This window comes from Micrasema longulum, unplaced genomic scaffold (assembly GCF_059751315.1).
Source record: "Micrasema longulum isolate JH-2025_06_02 unplaced genomic scaffold, ASM5975131v1 h1tg000117l, whole genome shotgun sequence".
NCBI lineage: Eukaryota > Metazoa > Arthropoda > Insecta > Trichoptera > Brachycentridae > Micrasema > Micrasema longulum.
In genome coordinates this window covers 719408-743093 of record NW_028277323.1, presented here as the reverse complement: position 1 = coordinate 743093, position 23686 = coordinate 719408, and the positions used below count along the sequence as shown (strand labels likewise).

The window sequence follows — 23686 nt, the reverse complement described above, 5'->3', positions numbered from 1 at the left end:
GCATCATGTTAAAAGTTGCTCCAGCAATTCCTAGGCGGATTGCGAGCTCTTTGTGCATGCTTCCATTTTCAGTTATGTGAACTCCCAAGTATTTAAAGCTGTCAACTTTCTCAATCCTCTGCCCATTATTATAGAGAGGTTGATCAGGGTCAGGACAGGGTTTGTTGCACATAATCTGAGCCTTTTTTGTATTAATATTAAGACCCAGACGAGTTGAGTTTTCCTGCAGTGTGTCAACAATTTCCTGAAAATCACCAACAAAAAGAACTGCATCATCTGCATACTCCAAGTCGCACAACTTTAGGGGCAGTTCACTTCTCTACCCCGATCAGGTGGTATTGATTTGCATAAGATAAAATCCATCAGTATGATGAATAAGATGTGTGATTTATATGTCAATAACTGTTGTATTATATTATTTTTTTCTTAAAACACATTTTCATTCGTACAAATGCAAAAACGCCAATAAATAATACTCGTATACCTACGAAATGACCATTTGACATTCATGATAGGGTAAGGGTAACCATTTTACAAATGGAAAAATTTGAATGGGGTCTGGACGCGTTATCAAATGCCTGTAGCAAAGAATATTCAGTGTATTATGAATTATAACATACGAGACTGACGCACGGCTAAAAATATCACAGTCAAGTACTTACTCCATTCATTTAATCAGGTTCCCGATTATAGTGGGACGTTAACAGAGTTAGTTACCTTCAGTAAAATCGAATTTACTGTTCGAAAATGTGTACATTTATATTAACATTTGAAGTACATTAGTTGGAAACCAGGAATAATGAGGAACTTCAGTTGTTTTAATTTATTTTTTCATTTTTTTAATAGACTATCAAACTAAGTCGGCCTCGTGGTGTAGTGCTAGAGATCTTGGGTTCGATTCCCAACATGGTTGATATGAAATATATATTTGTGCGCGTAAAAGTAAAGTGCAAATTTTTGGTTTTTGAGGTTAAATCACAGAACAATCATATTTGTCACAAGCTTGAAAGTGTAAAAGAGGAAAAAACATTAACAATAAAAATAATGAAAATGACATAAAAAAATCCTGTTTTTCTTCAAACCCCCATATCTCTGAACTACACTATCTGCACATTGCAGATACTACGGTTTTACACTCGAGGTGCGATATTATAAATAATGGTTATTTTTAAGAGTACACTACAGTCCCGTTTAACCGAATTTGATGGGACCGATGAGGTTTCGATTAAACGAAATTACAGTTAAACCGGGAAAATATGTACATAGCTAAAATGTGCGGCATATAATGAAATATAAAATGATTTAGGTTCCGTATGTGGCCGCAAATCTCGGAAAGTAATCGATGGATTGACTCAATTTTTTTACAGAGCATTAGATTTTAGTAGCTGAGTGTTTTAAATACTTCTTATTCGTAAGTTTCAACGGAAACAGAACATTCTATGCGTTTTAAATTGACTCATAATTTTTCATAGTTCACACGTACTGAATGACCGTTCTACACAGCGCTGCCATTTTATCAATTTTAGCCAAAGTTACAATTTTCTTTCCTTATATTCTACAGCATAGTCACAGCAACGCAAATTATGATATAAAATTCATGTGTTTTCTCGGTAAATGCATGGTTGCTAGGCTATTTTTATTTACTCGCCTAATAATGAATATCAGACAAAGCCACAGCGAATTACTTAGCACATCAACATGAAAGATCTTCAAATGAAAAAAAAAGAACTGAAGAAATATCTTCTAGATACTTTATAGTGCCTGTTAATTAATAAATTTGTAAAATATAAATAAAATAAATGTAATATAAACCTGACATAAAAAAAAAATGTGTCCCACCGAAAAGTCTTTAGACTTAGCTGGTAACAAATTCTTGTATGTATTTTTTAATTATAAAATAAACGCTGCTCTGCAGCACTGAAACTGAATCGTGGCCGGGTTCAGCAAGTAATGAATTTTTTTTAAACACATAAAAAAATTCTGCAATTCGTGGAAGTAAAAAAATGTAATATTTTCCTTTGCTTCATATGGGAAGAATGTTTATTTGCAGCTCCGTCTCTAAGGCGTTTAATGAGAAGCAGATTAGCAGCTATAAGTTATCTCGCTGCGTCGCTGCCGGCCGAATGACTGTGTACAGTCCATGCACCCACGACGCTTATGAATGCATTATAGAATATATATGGAAATACAAAATGTATTATTTTTCGGTGATTATTTTGTTAAAACACATACTTTAGTTAAACGTTGAGGGTGTTTTCTTTTCAATGTAAAACATGGACACGGATTTTACGAGTGGAACACAACATCCGACAAATGTCCGCCTTGGCTTTGTTCGCAAACGTTCACCCTTTTCACAAAATTTTCCATCGAAATTTATTTTATTTATTTAAACTTTAATTTAAATTTTTATATAAAGAACTTTTATATATATAAAGAACAGACATATATTTTACACAAAAGTATCAAAAAATTGAAAATGAAGTAATGAGAATAAGAAAATAAAAATATATAAAACTAATCTTACATATTATTATAGTACATACATACGAGGGCGGATTGTTGATGAAGCTACCTAGCGCTAGATGGTAGCTCAAACACAAAAAATATTGATATTTTCCAAATTGCGATCTGTCAAACGGCAGCTGTTAAAATGTCACCCAAATTCATTTATTAGTTTATTTGTTGTAGTCGTTTGAAGTAAACAACTTTTGTGTTTCTTGAAAAATGGAAAAAAGCGAATTTCGTGCAGTGATTTAACACTATTATTTGAAAGAGAAAACGGCGAAAGAGACAAAATAAAAGCTCGATAAACATTACGGTGAGTCTGCTCCGTCAGATTGCATGGTAAAATATTGGATTGCTGAATTTAAACGCGGCCGAACAAGCACTGCAACAATACCATCAACAGGAAGGCAAAAAGAGGTGGTTACTGAAGAAAATTTCAAGAAAATCCTCGATATGGTTATGAATGATCGCCGAGTGAAGTTTCGTGAGATTGTTGAAATGGTCAACATCTCATATGAACGTGTGTTCAACATTTTACATGAACATTTGCATATGAAAAAGCTATCGGCAAGATGCCGCGTTTGCTCAGTGTCGAACAAATACGAGTTCGAGAGACCACTTCACAGCAGTGTTTGGACATGATAAAGCGTAATCCTATTGATTTTTGGCGTCGATTAATAACTGTTGATGAAACGTGGGTGCACCAGTATACACCTGAAACCAAAAATCAATCGAAACAAGGGTGGAAGCTGGTAGAAGTGCTCCGAAGAAGGCAAGAAGGTGAAATCGGCTGGCAAGGTTATGGCCACTGTATTTTGGGATGCACTCGGAATATTGCTCATCTATTATCTTGAAAAGGGATCCACAATAACAGGAAAGTATTATCGTGCATTATTATTTTTTTTTTTTTTTAAAGGAATAACCCGCTAAGCCTCTATTTTGAGGCTTGTCAGCAGGTGGGATAGAGGGGATATGGAAGGAGGTAACGAAAAATACATTACAACACCCGGACCAATTGAGAAAAAAATATTTCTTGGATTTTTTTTCTAGCAACTGGCGGGAATCGAACCCGCGACGCCAGTTTCACAGTTGGCCGTCTAACCAACTGCGCCACTGCGCCACGGCGCCTGTCAAAATCAACTGCGCCACGGCGCCTGTCAAAATGTCTGGATCAATTGAATGATGCAATCAAGGAAAAACGAACACATTTAAAGAAGAAAAAAGTGCTCTTTCTTCAAGACAACGCACCGGTTCACACAGCATTAGATACGATGCTAAAATTACGTGAAATACACTTCGAATTGGTTGTAGTGACTTTTTCCTGTTTCCAAACTTGAAAAAATTGCTCGCAGAAAAAGATTCAGCTCAAACGAAGAAGTGATTATCGAAACTAACGCGTATTTTGAGAGGTTCCCAAAATCGTATTATTAAGATGGTATAAAAAAGTTGGAATGTCGTTTTACTAAGTGTGTCGAAGTAAAAGGAGACTATGTTGAGAAATAAATGGTTTTTGAAAAAAAAAAAATTTTTTCCTACTTAGGTAGCTTCATTTTCAATCCGCCCTCGTACATTTATTCCAGTAGAGAGAACAGAAATTATTTTTTTCCCATCTTAAATTTGAAGATAATAAATTGGTACACTGCCTTTTAAATTTAAAAGTGTTGTATTAAATATATCTATATCATTTGCGTATTCGTTTGCAAACACGGGAATTCTCCTTATAGGCGAGTGTGCACTGTAGTTAGTTGTAGATACATTTAATAGAAGAGTTTATTAAATCGAGTAATTCGGCCGGCCACTCGCAAGTTAATTAGTTTTAACAGTTCGTAACAGTCAAATATTAAATTTAATATTTTAAATAAAAATAACAAATCATTTAATTTTCTTCTAGTTTCTAATGTGTGTAAATTTAAATATTTATTTAAGTATGTATAATTAATATATTCAACTGCCATACTTAATTCAAAATTAACGAAACGTAAAAATTTATGTTGAATTCTTTCGATATTATTTACATGCACTTTATAATATGGTGACCATATAACCGAGTTGTATTCAAGTTGGCTACGTACTAAAGCAACATATCGTCGCTGCGCCTGCAAATTCCGCTATGTAAAAAAACACAACTTTTCAGGAGAAGGAAAAAACTGATTCACTCAACGGTGTCTCGCATTTCTTAAAAAGCAAATAAACAAAAAATTAGAGCCTTAAGTCGGATTTAGCATAATGACGTTTTATAAAATGATATTTTAATATTGAAGCCTTAGTGAATATTTTTGTGGCTGAAAGGCACATAGCTGGTTTAACTTGAGTCTTAAAATCCGTTTTGTAGTAGAGGCAGCACATAGCGGATTTTAATGAACGCGTATTTTCGACATAGCGGGTTTTACAAGTGGGTAATGATTGGTTTTTTTATTGTTAAATTATATTTTGAACTTATGCGTAGGACATATTTAACCAAGCCAATAGTCTGTTTCGAACAAACCTTTATCTTCACCAGCCAAAAGTTGATATACCTAACTAAATTGTTATAGAGTAAAAGTAAAAGAGAAATTATTACATAGACTGAATCGTTCGCAACAGAAATCCGAGAGTTTTAATGCTTTTCTTAGTTATGCTCTGTACATGTTTAATAAAGTTTAATTTTTCATCAAATATAATACCAAGATCAGTCATTTCGGTCAATCGCTCTAAATTTATAGAATTTATAGAGTAGTTGAAGCAATTGGGTTCTTTTTTCGGCAAAAAGTCAAAACTTTGGGAAAAATTGTTATTTTCACACCATACATTCAAACACTTTAAGTTACTACTACTACCATCACGTCATTTCCCCGTAGGGGTAGGCAGAGAGAATGGATCGCCACACACGTCTATCCTGGCATACATTCCCAGCTTCCTCCACATTCATACATGTTGTCATACATGCCCTTCGGTTCTGTCTGCTTTTGACATGACCAGACTTAAGATTTTGGTTTGTCTGATCATGCAACGTCTTCCTTGGTCGTCCTCGTTTCACGTTGCCGTTCATTTTCGCCATATATACTTGTTTTACCATTCTTTCGTCGTCCATTCGTTCTACGTGACCATACCTTCTCAGAGACCCTTTCTTAATCTTATCAATTATACTTGACTCAGATTTACACTCTCGCTTGATTTTATCATTCGAAACCCTGTCATACATTGATTTCCCACAAATTCGTCTAAGAGATCGCATTTCAACCGCGTTTACTCGGCTTTCATCCTTCCTCTGCCAGTTCCATGTTTCACTTCCATACATAAGTGTTGGGACTAAAACTACGTTGTGCACTGCCAATTTAGCTTCGATTGAAGTTAGATTGCAGATTTTCGCTATGACCTATGTTTGTTACCTCTCTATATATTTTAATATCATCAGCAAACAGCAAAACTTCAGCATCTCGGAAACATGATGTTATGTCGTTTGACATAATTGTGGATAAATTTCGTCAATAACTCGTCAAATTTATTTTAGTGTTTTTAGCTCCGAAATTGTCTGTGGATTATTTGCATACACTTTTTCCTTCAAAAACCCACAAGAAAAAAGTCCAGAGGTGTCAGATCACACGATCTTAGTGGCCAGTTAACTTCTCACCGTCACAAGATTTATTTATTTATTATTATATTTACGGCCTAAGCCAATTACAACAGTTACATGAAGAAACATAAATGCAAGAAACTGAACCAAAAGAACATAAAACTATTTAGCAAAGACAAACAAGGGCAAAACAATAATTGTATACAATATATTTTTAAAAAAAGAAAGGCCTAAGACTTTGAGCTAAACCATGCCGATCCAACTTCATCCCACACTGTTTAGTCGCGAAGAGATCTACGAAAAGCCGGAAGATCTATCCCAAAGAATTCCAAGTCGTGTGATGAATTGATTAATCTACACATTCTGGACATTGGGGCATAAAAACCAAAGTTGCTCTTAGAAGATTTTATAAATAGCAGATTTTGACTTCTGGTGACACGGTTGGGAACATGAAAAGAAATTGATTGCAGTTGATTACAAGATAACTAGAAACTGAAAAACTTAATGAAGTCACTGAAATTAAATATTTAGGTGTAATGTTGGATTCAAAACTTACATTTCACCAAAACGCTAAGATGGTTATAAATAAGATTGCAAAAAAAAAATCAATTTTGGGAAGGATCAGAAGATTTATTGATAAGGACTCATGCAAAACTATTTACAAAGCAATTATTGAACCACACGTTAACTACTGTAGTAGCATTTTATTTTTATCAAACAAAGAAAACATAGATAAACTAACTGTATTACAAAATAAAGCCTTTAGAATCATTTTGAAAAAAAACAGATATACGAGGGTAAAGTCGATGGTAAATGAAATGAAATTATTAACATATAAACAAAGAATATTTTACAATACAATGATATTTGTTCATAAAATTATAAACTCTAATAAAAAAACAGAATTTTGGAAAAAAATTGATCGGAACCAGCATGAACACGATCACAATACTAGAGAAAAGAACAAAATTAGACTTCCATTTAGGAAAAAGGCAAAGTCACAAAATTCAATTTTATTTAAAGCAATTAAAAAGTATTACGAAATGGAAAAAAATATTTATGAAGAAAAAAATATATCAAAATTTAAAATAATGGTCAAGACATATGTGATAAACAATTTATAAATTAAATATATTTTCAATGTTATTATTAGAACACACATAACAATATGTATGATAGGTGTGCCCTACTTTAAGATTTAAATAAATAAATAAATAACTCGTCCTGGAAATTTCGTCAGCAATAACTGGTTGCACTATCTTGTTTTCATCAGATTTGTCAATTTTGAGTTGCTTCGTTATTTTTTTGGATGACTTCGGTTTAGATTTTGGACTAAGCAATAAGTTATGTAATATTTATTACATTTATTGATTAACTAAGCTACATTTAGATCTATTCACAGATAAAATACAGTTTTATTAGATAGCGTTCGGATGTAAATACTTTTTTATACATGTTAATTCAAGTGTAATGTTGTAATTTCGACAAAACGCAAAATACGAGTGGTTTAGTAACAAATTATTTATGATTAATAATCTGATGACCTCTAACTCTAACGAACCAAAACTCAGCAATGACTTCATTAGCGACCGCCATACACTTGCGGATTAGATGACGAATTTAACTTACTAAAATCAATTGACTTAAAATATCTTCATACATATCTATATAGACTGGCGTTCATATGAGAACTAGCTTTTACCCGCGGCTTCGATTGTGTAATAGTAGTAAAAATAATTAGGTTATTCATTAGTTTCGAAGTTTAGCAACAAGTATTTATTCGATGGAATGATATATTTTTTCGAGGTAAAAAGTACCCTGCCACAATGAAAAAAATACGACAATTCTTTAGTCTACGACGATGTAGCAATCGTTATTCTGTTCAAAAATCCAAAATCCTGCTGCACATGTTCGGGCCAAAACTAAATTCATCAATATTTCGTTTATTAAATAATATTATGCTTTGTAATATAACTTTGTTCTGAAGACTGGGCTGGTTACAATAATGCCTTACAAATAAGACTTTTATTGTTTTTTTTGTATACGGCCTAGTAATTTTGGAAGTTGTTGATTCACTGCCTTGCAATATGTGCATTTCATTCAAAAGTGTCGTATATGTACGGCGAAGTTTCTCGAAAATGTATAAAAAGTAAATATTTGATGAATGAACTACTTCGCACTACATCACAAGTTCTATAGTTCTAGCGTTGTGACATATATCCGGTTTCCGGGGAGCCAACTCACCAATCAGCAGAACTCATCGACGTCACGAGCGAAGTAATTTCAAAATTACAAAACTTTAAAAAGTCAGCGCTGATAATACGATACATAAAAATATTTTTATAACATTTCTGAAAATCAACGGATGGAAGAGTTGAAGAAATGTGGATGTTTAAACATGGGCAGAATGGTGAATGTTACGCAGTGTGTAAAGTGGCCACTTAAACAAGCCAATGACAGCCCTGTAAATGAATCCATCCCAGTTGAAATTTGTCGATTTCTGGGGTAGTTTGACAGTCTATTAACAAACACTTTTTTTTTAAGAACCACTAAAGTTCTTCATTAAAAAATATCTTTCTCTTTTTTCGAGTTTTTTTTCTTGCAACTGGCGGGAATCGAACGCGCGACGCCAGTTTCACAGTTCACCGTCTAACCAACTGCGCCACGGCAATAATGTAGTTCTTAAGCTCGTCAACTGTTATTTTTTCATTTAAATTATCAGATTTGCAGCATGTTTCCGATGTCGCAAAATCCTAACGTGCGTGAGTTCCTATTATTAACAGAATATAATAGCGATGACCGAGTTGCGTAAAAATGTTTTGTTTATTGGCATTTGTCGGTAAAACAGTGACCTTGATAAAACTATTAAACTTGAAATTTTTCAGCGGGAAACAAAATAATAGGCGTAGGTGTTTGAAATAGCGGCCAATCAAATTAGAATTATTATTTTAAAATTTGACTAAAGAATAATTTATCGGAAATTCAAACTACCTAATAGGTAAGTTCGTGAAAATCGTTCTTTATTTATTTGGAAAAAAAAACAACAATTTTTACATAAAATGGATGTAGAATATAAAAATATTAGAAACCTAAATTGTAAAAAGAGTCAGAAAACATTTTCCATCTTGGATATAGGTTTTTAATTAGGAAGTTCAGCCCTACTGGAAATTTGATATAAAAAATGATTTCTTACGCGCGGTATAAATTAGAGCATTAAATTGTGCAGAAAAGTTTCTTGAAAATGTATGAAAAAAAAATATTTTAATGAAAACGAACTATGTACTTTGAACGACGTCACTAATTTATATGAATCAACCAATAATAAGAGAGTTGTGAAAGGTTTCCGGTTCAGGGTACGTCAACGGACCAATCGTCAGAACTGGCCGAGAAGCGTAAGAGAACTTGAGACGTGACACGCGGAGCAACTTCAGAAATACAAAACTTGTGGTAAAAAAATGATAGCGTTGATAATACGATACATAAAAATTTTCAAAATATATTTTTGGCATAGTAAACCACATAAAATATAAATGAAAAACTACTGGACTTCTTCGTTCATTAATCAACACAGTTAGAAAGTAAAAATTAAAAAATACCATAAATTAAGAAATTGCAAAAAACAACAATAATTTTAAATACTAGTATTTTTTCAACCATGATGTAAAACTTCCAATGGCGTTTACAAAAAAATAAACATTTTTTTAAATTTTATTTTATTTATTATCCTATTATATTACATACACCAAATTATAATTTATATAAAGTTGCTTTGACTGCCTCAACTAGGGTTATTTACCCTGTTCTAAGACAGTAAAAAGAAATATAAAAAACAGTTATCAATATATAAAAACTGTTATAAAGATAGAGGACAAAGTGAAAAACAAAGTAAAAAATTGAGTAAAAACATGGTAAAAAATGTAGTAAAGACATAGTAAAAATGTAGTAAAAAAAACGAAGCAAAAACATAGTAAAAACAAAGTAATAAATGTAGTGAAAACATAGTAAAAAAACATTAAAAATATATAAATATACGTTTAAAAATATTTTAAAACTCCGTTAAATGCGAAATAAAAACAGAATACATAGTAAGAAACATACTTAATAATGTATATTTATTTATTAATTTTTTTCGCATTTTAAACATTGATTAATAATAAAAATAATAACGAATATATGAATAATATATAACTAACCCAAGTATCAAATAGTATACTTTTGAACTTATCAAGCTGTGACATTAATGTCAAAAAATAATTTAAACCGCTTTCACGTCAAGTTTGAGAAAATTACACAAATCACTTCGTTGTTCTACGGTGCCGACGATATGTATTTTTTCAAATAAACAATAACCAAATTAATTTGATTAAAATCACGAATTGATTTTTACACAAGAAAACATATCCAACATTGTTTATTTTTAGTATATTTTTTTACACAGTACTGTGTGGAACGTACCCCTGTGTCAAAAAAGGTTCCAGTGTAAATAAAAATAATATTTAAGAACAATCAAATTCAATCACCTTATGTAATTTTATTGTGCGTGTCGCATCGTGATTTTCACGTAAGTATTGTATGAATCGGCCTTACAATATTCATATCTACAACAAAAATAAATACTCACAGATAGCGATTTTCAAGAAAATCATAACAAGTTAATCACTTTTTACTTATACCTAACAATATATTTGCAAACGTCTGACTAATAAATTGGTAGAAAAAATATTTTATCATATGAAGCATACTTGTGTAATATGTAGGAATTTTTATTGAGTCAAATGTGAGTCATGACTAAATATGAAATAATCTTATCAGATAAACATTAATGTAGGTACGCGCAAAAAAAACATGATAAAGACCTTTTAATTGTTATCCATGTAATAGTTGTTTCAATTTTATGTAGTTTCGAAAGGCACAGATGAACTATAATACACCAGAGGGCGCGTAGAACAAAGTTTGTATACATCGTACTGTGTCCAAGTGTCCCCCCTTTACCCGACATCCCGCCTGCGGGCATGCGTGAAGTGGCCCCGTAATGTTGCCAGACCGTAAACAATATACACAAATATAAGACAATTTTGTGAAATGTGTTATATTTTACAACAAAAAATATTTTACTGACTAGACTATAAAAAAACAGGTACTTTTATTAATCAAACGTAAAAAAAAACATTAGATAATAATTTAGTTAATACATTTTAATATTACACTAAGACTTATTAGTAGAAATAAGGGTAAAAAATTCGACTACCCTGGCAATACTAACAAAATGTCTTCGTAATTTTATTTAACAGTCTGACAGATGGTAAAATAATAAAATTCTTAATTAATATTACTTGTGAATTCGCTTCTTGAACATGAAATGTGATCCTACCGTATTCCCTTTTAATTCCAGCAGTATTTTAACACTTTGAAACGACACAACACGGCATAATTGAATTAAAATCGGCAGTTCCGTATTAAGCGACGCCTACAAAGTACCTAACGGCCAAAACGCAAAACTACTCATTTGTGAGTAGTTTTGTCGAATTTAGCTTAGAGGAAACGCGGTCTGGCTTTTTTTATACAAACGTATTTACGTATTTTCTCCCTGGATTATAGCACTAGAGCAGTGATTTTTATACAAAATATAGGTATTACCCGTTGGAGTCTCCGCATCGTCTTGTTTTTTATTATTATTATTGTTTATTAGGAAGTAGCACCATCCCTCTCTTGCTCTCTTACTCTCTCTTACTCTCTCTCTCTTACTCTCTCTCTCTTAAACGGGCGTACGATATACAAATATGACAACTATTTTTCAAATAAACGCAAAAGGTTCCGATACAGCAAATTTCCTTCGGACACTATTCCTCAAGACAAAAAAAGCAAAATTGGTTCGATTTCGCGGTGTGGAAAACGGGACAAAGAATCGTTGATTTTGCCGATTTTAGCTAGGCATAATCAGTCTGACGTGCAGTTGACTTTTCGCACAGTATCGGAGAGGCATTTGCGAGAGAGTGACAGAAAAACAATGTTCAAATACCTATTCTTAAAAATTCAAGTCCGCAAAATGTCGTTTTGGTTTTTAAAAATAAATAAATAAAAGCAGTTAGTTGCACATTACAAGGTGTTCTTGAATACTCGTGTTCTTAGGCTTCTTTATAACTCATTGGTGCAGACTTGAGTGTACTCTGTTATGCTGGAGATGGTTCAGAAGAAATTTCTGAGGTGTCTTTACTTACGGGAGTGCAGATACTACCTATGGTTGTACCCGTCTGACTTAATATTGGGAATACTGGCTACTGGCTATATTGGCTACAATAGTTTACAGAAAAGAAGAAATGCATACTTGCTTATGTATTTTTTCAGATTAATCCGTGGTATTACGATCAACATAGGTGTAATGGAGAGTACTTTTCTTTATGTTCCTAATGACTACCTTAGACATAGGCAACTTAAGCTGTTTTATCTTCCTGCTTGCAGAACCAACCTGCCGATGGTAATGCCAGTAGGAAGAGCAATGTCTTTACTCAACCGTATCTCTTCGGATATCGACATTTTTCATATTAGAGAAAAAAGTCCAGAGAGGATAGCATCCCTTTTCTTTAATTGCTAGGTATTTTTATTTTACCATCTTTGTATATTTAAATTTAAGTATATTTTTTTTCGTGTTATGTATGCCTTGCAACATTTTGTAATGTCCATAAACGTATAAAATAAAGCAATTGAAATTAAAATATTCATCAACACCGTAACCCTTTCCACATCTAATGGTGCACAGGGCACTGCATTGTTACACTAATCGCCACGTTTCTCGATCATCTATATGTTACAGAAAGGTATGGCAATCAGGTATACGCTTCAGATGCCAGTCCCGGGACAGCAAAATATTGCATTGGAAGCATTCCCTCCAGATAGCCGAAAACCGTTTTAAAAACCGAGGATCTTCGATATAGCTTTGCTCATATTAAAACACTTTTCTTTTGTCAAATATCAAGTAACTTTAGTTTTGTTTTATTTCAATTCTGTAATAATGAATCGCGATTTTAGTCAAATTTTACACCACTGCTTTCAATGCCTCTTTCACTGCGAGTTTGGCAAATTATATGGAGGGCTTCTGTCAGATATTGTCAAATAGTATTGCAGTGTAAAACCATATTGTAAACATTGAGGTATATAACTATAGATAGAGTAAACATAAGCGTTCGAAATATGTTCCCTTAACCTGCGGCCAATTGGTCTATGTTTGATAGAGCGGACTTTAGTCTGTTGCGAGCGTTCGCCGGCTACTTTTTTCCTCGAAATGACTAAAATGCCTATATGTACGTTAAAATACTGCACAAATCGATCTGGAAAAGCGATTTTATAACCTTTCATCGGCAAGGCATGTTCTTATCTCAATTAATATTTGTTTAAAATAGCTATTTTAATGTTCAAAAACGTCTTATTAACATGTTACAATTCGCGAATTATCTGCTGTCTCCATCCTGCTCAGTTAAAACGGCGTAAAGCAAAACGACAAACAAAAGTGACGCATATGCGGAAGGGAGCGACATACTGAATAGAACTTACAAGGACCCATGTACACAGTCCTTGCTTTTTACTGCACTACTTGTTTTGCTTGTCAAAGTCGACGTAACGATTAACGATATTTGCTATCCTCGCTGGTCAATCCCTGTCTTTTAAGGACGACTTTTTAACTCGGATTTGTATGGAGTGTTATCTCTATATATTATATCTCAATGATTATAAAAATACATTTTATTCCGTTCTCAAGCTTGGCAGGCAAACGCGCCAACTATCGATTTTTTTTCAGGATTGTAACCAGAGAATCTAGTCAAAAACGCTTGTCCAGAATTCTGGTTCTAATTTGATTCAGAAAAAGGAAAACTTGTCGAAATCCGGCGCTCCCCAAACACTAGATTTGGAGATCGTGCTTTTGCCGCCGCCGGCCCCTCTGCCTGGAACCAATTGCCTTCTAACTTACGAATCATCGACAGTCCCAGTCAGTTCAGATCCCAACTAAAATCCCTAAAATCCCACTTCTTTAGACTATCATACCCTTAATTTTAAATCTGGAATTATAATATATCACTTAAGTTTAGTTAGAATGTAAGTTTAGATATACAATTGTAAAGCGCCCTTGAGGTGATTTAAGAAAAAAATGGCGCTATATAAATCAGCCAAATATTATTATTTAAGACTGTATTCTATATCCGCCCAGACATAGACTAAAACGTACCACATTAAGTATTTATTATATTATTTATTCTCAAAGGCGCCTTCAATCTTAAGTCATAGGTTTGATGTAATTACGAACCCACGTTCGTAGGTGCATAAGAATGGCACCCACCCAACTAAAATATAACTCAAAAATCACACGGTATCACGAAAATCTGAAGTTCATATTTTTTAAATATTAAAATCAACCCTTCATATGACTCCTAGAAAAAAGCGAATACATATGCCACCAGAATTAAGGTATTTGTTTTCTAATATCTCGTATTAATAATAAATATTAAGTCACAAGAGTATCGTAATAACGTACACTGATAGATCAGGCTTCGACTCATCTTTTTCAAAAGCAATAGGTTGGTAGGAATTGGGTAGGTGAGGGTTGGAGCTCCTACCCCAGTTAGAGACTGACAGAAGACACGAGGTTGCTGTTTAACGCGTAATTATTACATGACAAATAAATAATGAATTGAATTATGTAACACAAGTATTACGGCGACAAAGAGTTGAAGTAACTGCACTTGGACTACATGCTGGAACTGAGTGACTGCGTTGAGCTGACTTGCTGGGCTGACCTGTCGGGCTGACTGTTCGGGCTGACTGGAGCTGACTGGTTTAACTGGGCGTTATAACACACTGTCGTCTCTTTAAATGCCACGTTCCTTTGTTCTTCATACCTCTAAGGTAGAAACGATGTTAATGTACTGCGGGACGTCGCTCTCGTCGTTATGTGCAATACTGTTAGACTTGCAGAATATGTTGTATTGGATCCAATATAAAATGATGAGTTGCTTCATCGGTTGTCGCTCCATATTTCAGGTGAAATGATTTATCACGTGTGTGTGTCATCGATTATGAACTATGAACCTCACAGGTGTATTATGTTTAAAAAGAACATATTTTATTAGCATATTACAACAGAGATGAAGAACATTTAAGAGAAGATAATATAGAAGTCTAGGCATCTACAGGTTACATGTTGATATTTGATTAGGTTTGCAAGACGTAAATCAACACAAAATATGTGTCCTATAAAGGGTTACGTCTACTTATTTTGTATATAAATATTTATATAAAATTAACAAAAAACAGAAAATCAGACAGTTGTTTCGCCTTATTAGGGCATTTCTAATGTTTGTTTTCAATGTTAAAATTATTAGACATGGAGTTCATGTAGGTATAAAATTAGTTTATTTAGGTACTAATTACTTACTAGTAACGCTTTCTCTACCCCCCTGAGAGCGTTCTAGAATTTCACTGCAGGTCTATGGTAACAAACCAGCAACTCTACATCCAATATGACATACATCCTATCGGAAATAACGCCGGATTTGTCAGAAAAAGTGGTTAAAAGTTGGACTGACAGAATGCTTTACGTTATTGCGTAACTGCCTTCACCGTGAAGTAAAAAGAGCGGGTAGAACGCCACACGTATGTATCTTCACATATTTTTAATTAATCTTATCAAGCACGAGCGCCGCGTCTTTCTTGGTCTTTCTCATTCTTTGCATCCATCAATAATCGCATCGTACTTTTCAATACTATGTTTAGCTGTTCTTTTCTAGATGTCCAAACCATAGCAGAACTCTTTTCTATTTTTGTGAGTAATTTTGATGCTTGACGATCGTCTTTTATTTACTATGGTTCACAAACAATAAACAAACAATGCATACGACATTGGTATTATATGTGAACACAACATGCACTAATAAGTGGATTTTTTTTGTTGTTTAAATTGACTATCTTTTATAGACATTTATCGGTCGATGTTTGATGGCGATATTTGTAAACGATTGTCAAGCCGCGACAAATAATGTCGTAATGTATAATATCTGTTGCTGTAGGCACCGTATCAGGAGTGCATTGTGAAGTAATTTCGAGTTTTGAATCGGGTTGTGGTTCCGTGGCTAGTGTCTCGGACTTACGGATCAAAGGTCCGTGGTTCGAATCCCACTCTACCCTAACTTGATTTCCATTTTCTAATAGTGAGTTATTTACAACTCGTTGAAAATGGCCCCTTAAAATTAAATATTTGCGTAAATTATAAGAACTCAAATATTTCTTTGAAAAAAAGTTTTTTTTAAATAAAAAAAAATTAAAAAAATAGTGTAATAATGCATTAAAGCTGTAGTTTCATAAAAAGTAAGCATTTTGAATAAAAAAACGTTTTTTCAAAATTGCAATGTTAAAAAAATTAGAAAATACGCGTTAATTAAAAACAACACTTTAAGGTATTTCTGTTAAGATTACTTTTTCCAAAACCTTTTTTATGAGACTGCGGCCTTAAGTTTTCACACACCGCATACAATATTTTGGCCTTGTATTTTGATTATTAAGCAATACTGTCCATCCAGGAACTCTAACATCCTACACGTTAAGTCATGATTGAAATTACTTGCGCGTAAACCCATTAACAAACATAACGCAACATTTGCGTATGACGTGCTCATTTGGCAACATACTATCTGAATTCGTTTTATTTTAAGGCTCGTAACTCCTCATTTTCAATTATTTATGGTCACCATTCACCATGACGACCTTTAAAATAACGTATATTTAATACAAAACGCTATATATTCTCGCCATAAATATCTACTAGCTGGTAACCGTGCATTATTGAATGCATCTCTTTGAAGTAATGAGATGACCTTATTAAATATATATATTTCACACAAATCGTTAAAATCCACAAGAACGGTAAAAATAAGGGCGGATTGATATTAATTTGTCATTTAAAAAAATATATTTAGTAGCTACTCTCAGGTAAAAATCCTGCTTAAGGAAATCGAGTGGAGATTAATCGGCCTCATGTTGTACTGTTTTTGCGTTTGCCTGGCATAAAATAAATAAAAACAATTAAAAAAAATAATTAATACAATATATATCAATCCCTCCGATGTTGTTTTATCGTGCCGTGTGGATTATTACTGTCGCCTGCAGCTCAATCACAATCGCCGCACTTGTTAATTACAGACGCGATAAAAAAATCTTATGGATACGTGTTGGTTAAGGACTTTTAATCGACGTGATAAACATCCACGATTGAGCACCTAAAATGGGCCTTGCTCTGAGCTCCAGAAGAAGGAAAGGAGAATTAAGGTATTTTCTTTCTCTGCTCTTTTCTTAAATGAGGAAAGGAAAGGAAGAAATCCGCCTTTTTTCCCTTTCGCAGAAGAGGAAAGCTCTGTTTTCCTTTCTCCGTATTTCTTTTTTCCCGCCTCGTGTCGTTCCTATCCGGAGGGAGGGGGATTTTTTCTTCTTTTGAGAATAAAGCTCTTCCTACTTTTTTCATTCCCTCTTCTTTCCTTTTCTTCGCCTTCTTATCAGCTCATTTCTAGGGAGATAGCAGATATAGAGATAAGAGAAGAGAGAAAATGGAGAGGAGAGCAGGAAGGGAGGCTGGAGGCAAAGTAGAAAAAGCTCCTCTCTCTTGGCTTTCTCTTCTTTCCTCCTTTTCTCCCCAAAGAGGAAGAAGGCAGTTTTTTCTTTCTCTCTATAACCTTTTATTTTTTCCTATATCTTTATTCCCCCATTCCCAGAGCAAATAAATATATTTTAGTGGTATGAATGCGAAAATCCGTTACATTGAAAAATTTGTCAAGCGTATTTAAATAGTGTTTCGGCATATTTTATAGCAAGAAATGTCTATGTTGACATAAGCGTGAACGATACTGCACTGTCTTTAGACTATCTCTAAATCAGCAGCCTGATCACCTTGTCCCGTGTAACATAATTCGATAATAATGATCGAAGAGATGGATTCACATTGACCCATTTTTTTAGACTGATTTAGAGGTTTTATCGAGAACTCGGCCATTTTATGGAGTGTCAATTTTTATGATTCTGATAGTTATCTCTGACAGCATCAGCACAGACTGTTCTACCTCTCGGCTTCTAGAACCAAGCTGCCTTTGTTGGTTATGCCGATTAGAAGTTCAGTCAGGCAGCTGAACATTATCACTTTAGAGATAGAAATCTTTCACATCGGTGAAACTATGTTTAACAGGCAAACACTCTTGATATTGGAGAGTATCCTTAATAATGTCGGACCGTTGCTAAGGGTTCCTGGGCCCCGATTACAACGGGAAGTTAACAGAGTTATCTTCGATTGTCTAAAAAGAAAAACCGATAGTCGTGTACGAAAATGAGTAAATTTGCATGATCATTTAAAATATCTTCGTAGGTATAATTGAACATGTTTAAAAGAAATTGAATGCATATTCTGCTTTTCATACAGAAAACTTAATTTTACTTTGTTAAAAAAAATTAAGATATATGATAACTTCCCATTGAAATCGGTCCCAGGGTACATATTCTGATGGGAGTTAAAATTTATCTTAAATTTTATCTACAAAGTAAAATTAAGTTTTCAGTATAAGAAATAGAATATGTTTACATTTTTTTTTCTAAACATGTACAATTACCGGCTACCGACGAAGATACTTTGAATTTCCATACAAATATATACACTTTCGTACATAAATATCGATATAAGTTTTACCGTCTCAGTATATATCGATGAAGATAGCCGATCATAATCGCAGCCCTGGTTAGAAATGCTGTCCCAATAAAACGGCGTAAATATTTTATTTATTTATTTTTGTTTGGGAAAAAAAACAACAGTTTTTACATATATTGTATACAGAAAATAAGAATACATGTGAACGCAAATTGTGAAAACAGTCAATAAAAATTTTCCACAGTGGTGTAAGCTATTGATTAAGTACATTATCAAAATAAAAGCAATTTAACAATTGAGAAATGTTAGGCACTTAAAAGTTGCAAATAAAATAAAAATACATGTACTTATATGCAGTTATAAAAATAAAGTAAATAAAAATAAGATAAATTTCAATTTAAAGAATAAGAAAAGAAAAAAGTTATATTAAAATAATGTAGAAGAAACAAAAATATAACAATGAACATACGAGTACAGACATAATTACTGACATCGTAAAACTAAACGGGTGTACTGTCTATAAGGAGTTTTCTATATTTCATATAGGAGATTTTATGTTATGTGTAAGGTTATTTTGGCAAGTGAAAAAAAAACATATGATTGAGATACGCTGCGACCATGCAGTGCCTTACGCAGCATTAGATGCAGAAAAGGGTTAGAAAAAAAACCAAATGAAATTAGATCATTCTTAGGGTGGCGCCAAAACTTGAAAACCGGCGGGAACCTGTCGAGTATTTTTCTTTGTTCGACATTCTTTTGTTCGTTCCAAGTACCTTACACCTACCCCTGTTATAATGCTTCGGTACTATTTATTGGGTTAGTAGGCAAGGCAAATAAAAGGAAATACAACGAACAGTTTATTAAAACACGATAATATACTTCAGATATAATATACAATATGTATTGCGTAATAAAGAGAGTACAACAATGAATCGTTATATTCATTGACATATAATACAAAGACACGCCCTATAGAGAAAAATATTTTTAAAAGTGGTGATACGAAAATGTACCCATATTTATAGTTTGTTTATTTATACCAGGCTACATTCAGCTATCATGCATATTTATTTTTAATATTATTTCCATTTGTAAATACTAACTACAAACTACAAACTTTAAAATATCTTTTTTTCACTTAAATTTTAATTTCTAAACATCTTTCATTTATGTTTTTCTTTTTCCTTCTCTTTTTTATACTTTCATAATTAACCTTACATATAATTGCTTTATAATATGGAAACTTCACTGGTCCATTAGAATTAAGTCTAATTGTGTAAAATATTAAACTTTGTAACTGTACTGTATGTTTCCGAAATAAAAGAAAATTAAATTAAAATAAATAAATAAAATAAGCTACCAAATTTTTCAGGATACTCATTTTTGGTACGTTAGTGTAAATAAATTTAATTTCTGACTCATTATTGTGTCAGTGTACTACCTTTTTCCTATGTACAACTAAATGAGTATGCTGAACCAATATCCTTAGCATGTGATGACAAAGTTCATTGTTTTTCTTAAATTACAAATTGAAAAAGTTAAAATTAAATTTATTTCTTTATATAATCACTGTAAAGCGCCCTTGAGGTATTATATTACGAAAATGGCGCAATATAAGTTATCCATAATAATAATACCTGAGCTGACACGGAAAAGGGGCATAAGTCGGGTTTTTATATATATAATAGTAAGAATGATTGTAAAAAATGTTTCAGAGGTCCCAAACTAGTTACATAATAATTCTCAACAAAAATATATATTATATATATATATTATATATATATATATATATATATATATATATATATATATATATATATATATATATATATATATATATATATATATATTTATATATATTTGATATATATATATATATATATATATATATCGAAATAAGGATACATTATTTATTTATAAAAATGTTTAACTAGTTTGTTTTTTTCTTTGTTGTTTATAATATGTGTTTTTTATGTTTAAATCTTATTTAAGTCCCGAATCGGATTTAGTAACTCCAGTGGTGGTATTCTGGATCTTCTCTACCCCCTAAAGAGTTACTTTTTTTTAATGCTACAACACTTTGCTTCATATAATGGCCACACTGATGATTAAACGTCAAACGGTGTATAAAACTGCTTCAAAAACGAAAATAAAACGAATACGGTTTGGTCAGTTCACCAAATTGAGTGTTATGGGTAATGCTTGGTCGCAATAATGTTCTAAATTAAAATTATCATGTTTGATTTTACGTGTTCATATTTTTTGACATGCAATTACCAGTGTAGCTATATCGCACCTTTAGGACGAAAACGACTCAACTCAAAAAATTAACTTTTTGAGAAACCGCAAAAGGAGAATGTAAATTGTGACACCTTCGTATTCTTTCGTCGATTGTTTCGTATTTTTCGAAGCACCAAATTTTGAGTTAAAAATTATACCGAAGGCATTCAGCCATGAATCTATGAAAAAAAAAGCGTAATAAAAATAAATTATTACAAGAATAAACAACACATTTATTAAATGAGTCATTATTAGATAAAAAAACAAACAAACAAATGCACTTTGATAAATAAGATAATAACAACAATGTACAATTAAGTTTTCTGTATGAAAAATAGAATACGCATACTATTTGTTTTTATGAACATTTTCAATTACAAGTTACCGACGAAGAGACTTAAAATTTTCATATAAATACACATTTTCGTACATAAATATCGATTTTGCTTTATACCGCCTTGTTATGTACCTATGAAGATAGTGTTTGTTATCGCATGACATAACCAATACTATTTTAAATATCATAAACTTTTTTGCTCACTCAAATTTAAAATACACATTTGTTCACATTATTCAAAATTACAATACGCGTTATTCAGGGAGTCTTCATGTGTCTAAGTTTCGCTCAACAAAGTTTGGCAGTAGGTCCTTGGAAAATATTGGCCATTCCGAATATAATAATCTGCCCGATGAGCTAAGACACGAAAAATTTAATTAAAAAAAACAGAAGTGTCGCAATTAAAAAATATTTCTTAAATCTTTTTAATAATGATAATTATTCATGTAGTTTATATAAGATGGTGTTTTATGTTTCTTATACAATAATGTTTTCTTTTTATTTCGGATGTATTAATTTGTATGATATTATGTATTGCCAAAAAAATGTTTTTTCTTATATACGGTCCCAAATGAGTTTCTTTAATAACTCCTGGGAGTATAATATGTACTTTTTGTATTATATGTATTATTAATAATAAAAAAAAAAACAATAAAAAATAAAAATTGCGGTCTTGGGACATACAATATCGAACGAGGAAGTTCAGCCCCACGGGAATTTGATTTAAAAAATGTTTTCTTATGGGCGGTAAAAATTAAATCATTAAATTAGGAAAGTTTCCTGAAAATGTATAGAACAAAATAATTTGAAGTTATTTTAACAAAAAATAACTACTTTGAACGGCGTCACTAGTTCTTGTGAATCCACAGATGATAATTGAGGGTTGTGATGAATTTCCAGTTTACGAAGTCAACCGACAAATCGGCAGAACTGAGTGAGAAGAGAACTTGAGACGTCATACGCGGAAAAATCTTTTAAAAAATCATAGAGCTATACGATACTTAAAGATAAGAAAAAAAAAAGTCCATTGTATTGTCCTCCAAATTGCTCTTCACACGTGGACAATAGGTTGGATGCTGACACTGGACAATATTTGGACATGTTTTATTGCAGATTACAATATTTACACAAACCTAGTATTGATGGTAGCGTCACACATTATCTATGGTTTAAAAACCGTTAAAAGTTTACCAAGTACCTACTGAATATTGATAAATTAAAGGATTTCGTAAAATAAGTGACTGTTTATTCATAATGATAAATAAAAGGGCGACTCAAAATTTAAAAATATGTTTTTATTTTAAATCTTCATTAAAAAACGTCACACGGAATAAGATTTGTCTTATACTCCCAAAATTACAATATTTAAAACGATATTTTCGTTTTAAAGTAGTTAATCAAATTATTCACGTCGGCATAATTTACCTTACAATAACAATTATTGCGCATTTGACAACAGTAAACATTATATTGTTAAAATATGCAACGCCATGTGGAACTTTGTAATTTAGTATTATATTGGTTTAGGTGAGCAAAAACTGAGAAAAACTTAAAACAACAAAACCTTTGAAACGTTTATTATCACTTTAAGTAAAAGTTTTAATTCAATTATGTGTATAATTAGATTTCTTACCAGTTCCAAGAACTTGATAATCGAAAGTCGACTGATGGCCATTTTTGATTTTGCGTTCTTTTCTCGCGGTCTCACCGAAATAACAAAACAGTTGGTGTTACGTGGTCAAGGTAGCGTCTTTCGTAAAATTCTAAATATGGCGGCGCGATTGTTGCGTCTCCCGAATCAACACCAAACAGGATCGGAATTTTAATTGAGGATTTATAAATAACCGAACAATCACAGAAGGGCGTTACCCGAGAATATTAAGAACGAAAAGATGCGTGCTGTCAATTCAAAGCGCGGCGGTAAACTGAAAAAACTGACGTTTAGTTGTAAACATTGTCCATCGCATTATTCAAGCACGCGATTTACTCCAAAGATAAGGCAAGTTTGAAGACAATAGTCGAAAAGACTGTACCGGTTGCTTTGTGAATAAATATTCGAGTAAGTTTAACTATCCTTTTTGTAAGGTGCTAAATATTACGCCACAGCATTTATTATTAAATGTGCCGCGCAGACCGGTCTTATAAAATGATGTCATCTCTTCACTTTCTATGGACGAATAAAGGCTTTCCGTGCGGTGACCACTAATTCAAAATAAGTTGGTACTGACATAATTTATTTGATTAATAACTTTAAATTAATTACAAGAAACTTCCACATTGAATTTTCACAATCTAATTTTAAATGATAAATTAGTTCCCGCGGAAACAATAATACAATTTA

The 23686-nt window shown here is 32.5% G+C and overlaps 1 protein-coding gene across 1 annotated transcript in view; it reads right to left on the bottom strand.

Annotated features, from left to right (window-relative positions):
• LOC148284471 (uncharacterized) overlaps positions 1–23272 on the bottom strand; it is a 39482-nt gene extending 16210 nt beyond the window's left edge. Inside the window, exon 1 of the mRNA XM_088239955.1 lies at positions 22979–23272. Coding sequence (XP_088096081.1) covers positions 22979–23020 — 42 coding nt within the window. The 5' untranslated portion in view covers positions 23021–23272. The remainder of the gene's footprint in view (positions 1–22978) is intronic.
• Positions 23273–23686: the final 414 nt, after the last annotated feature.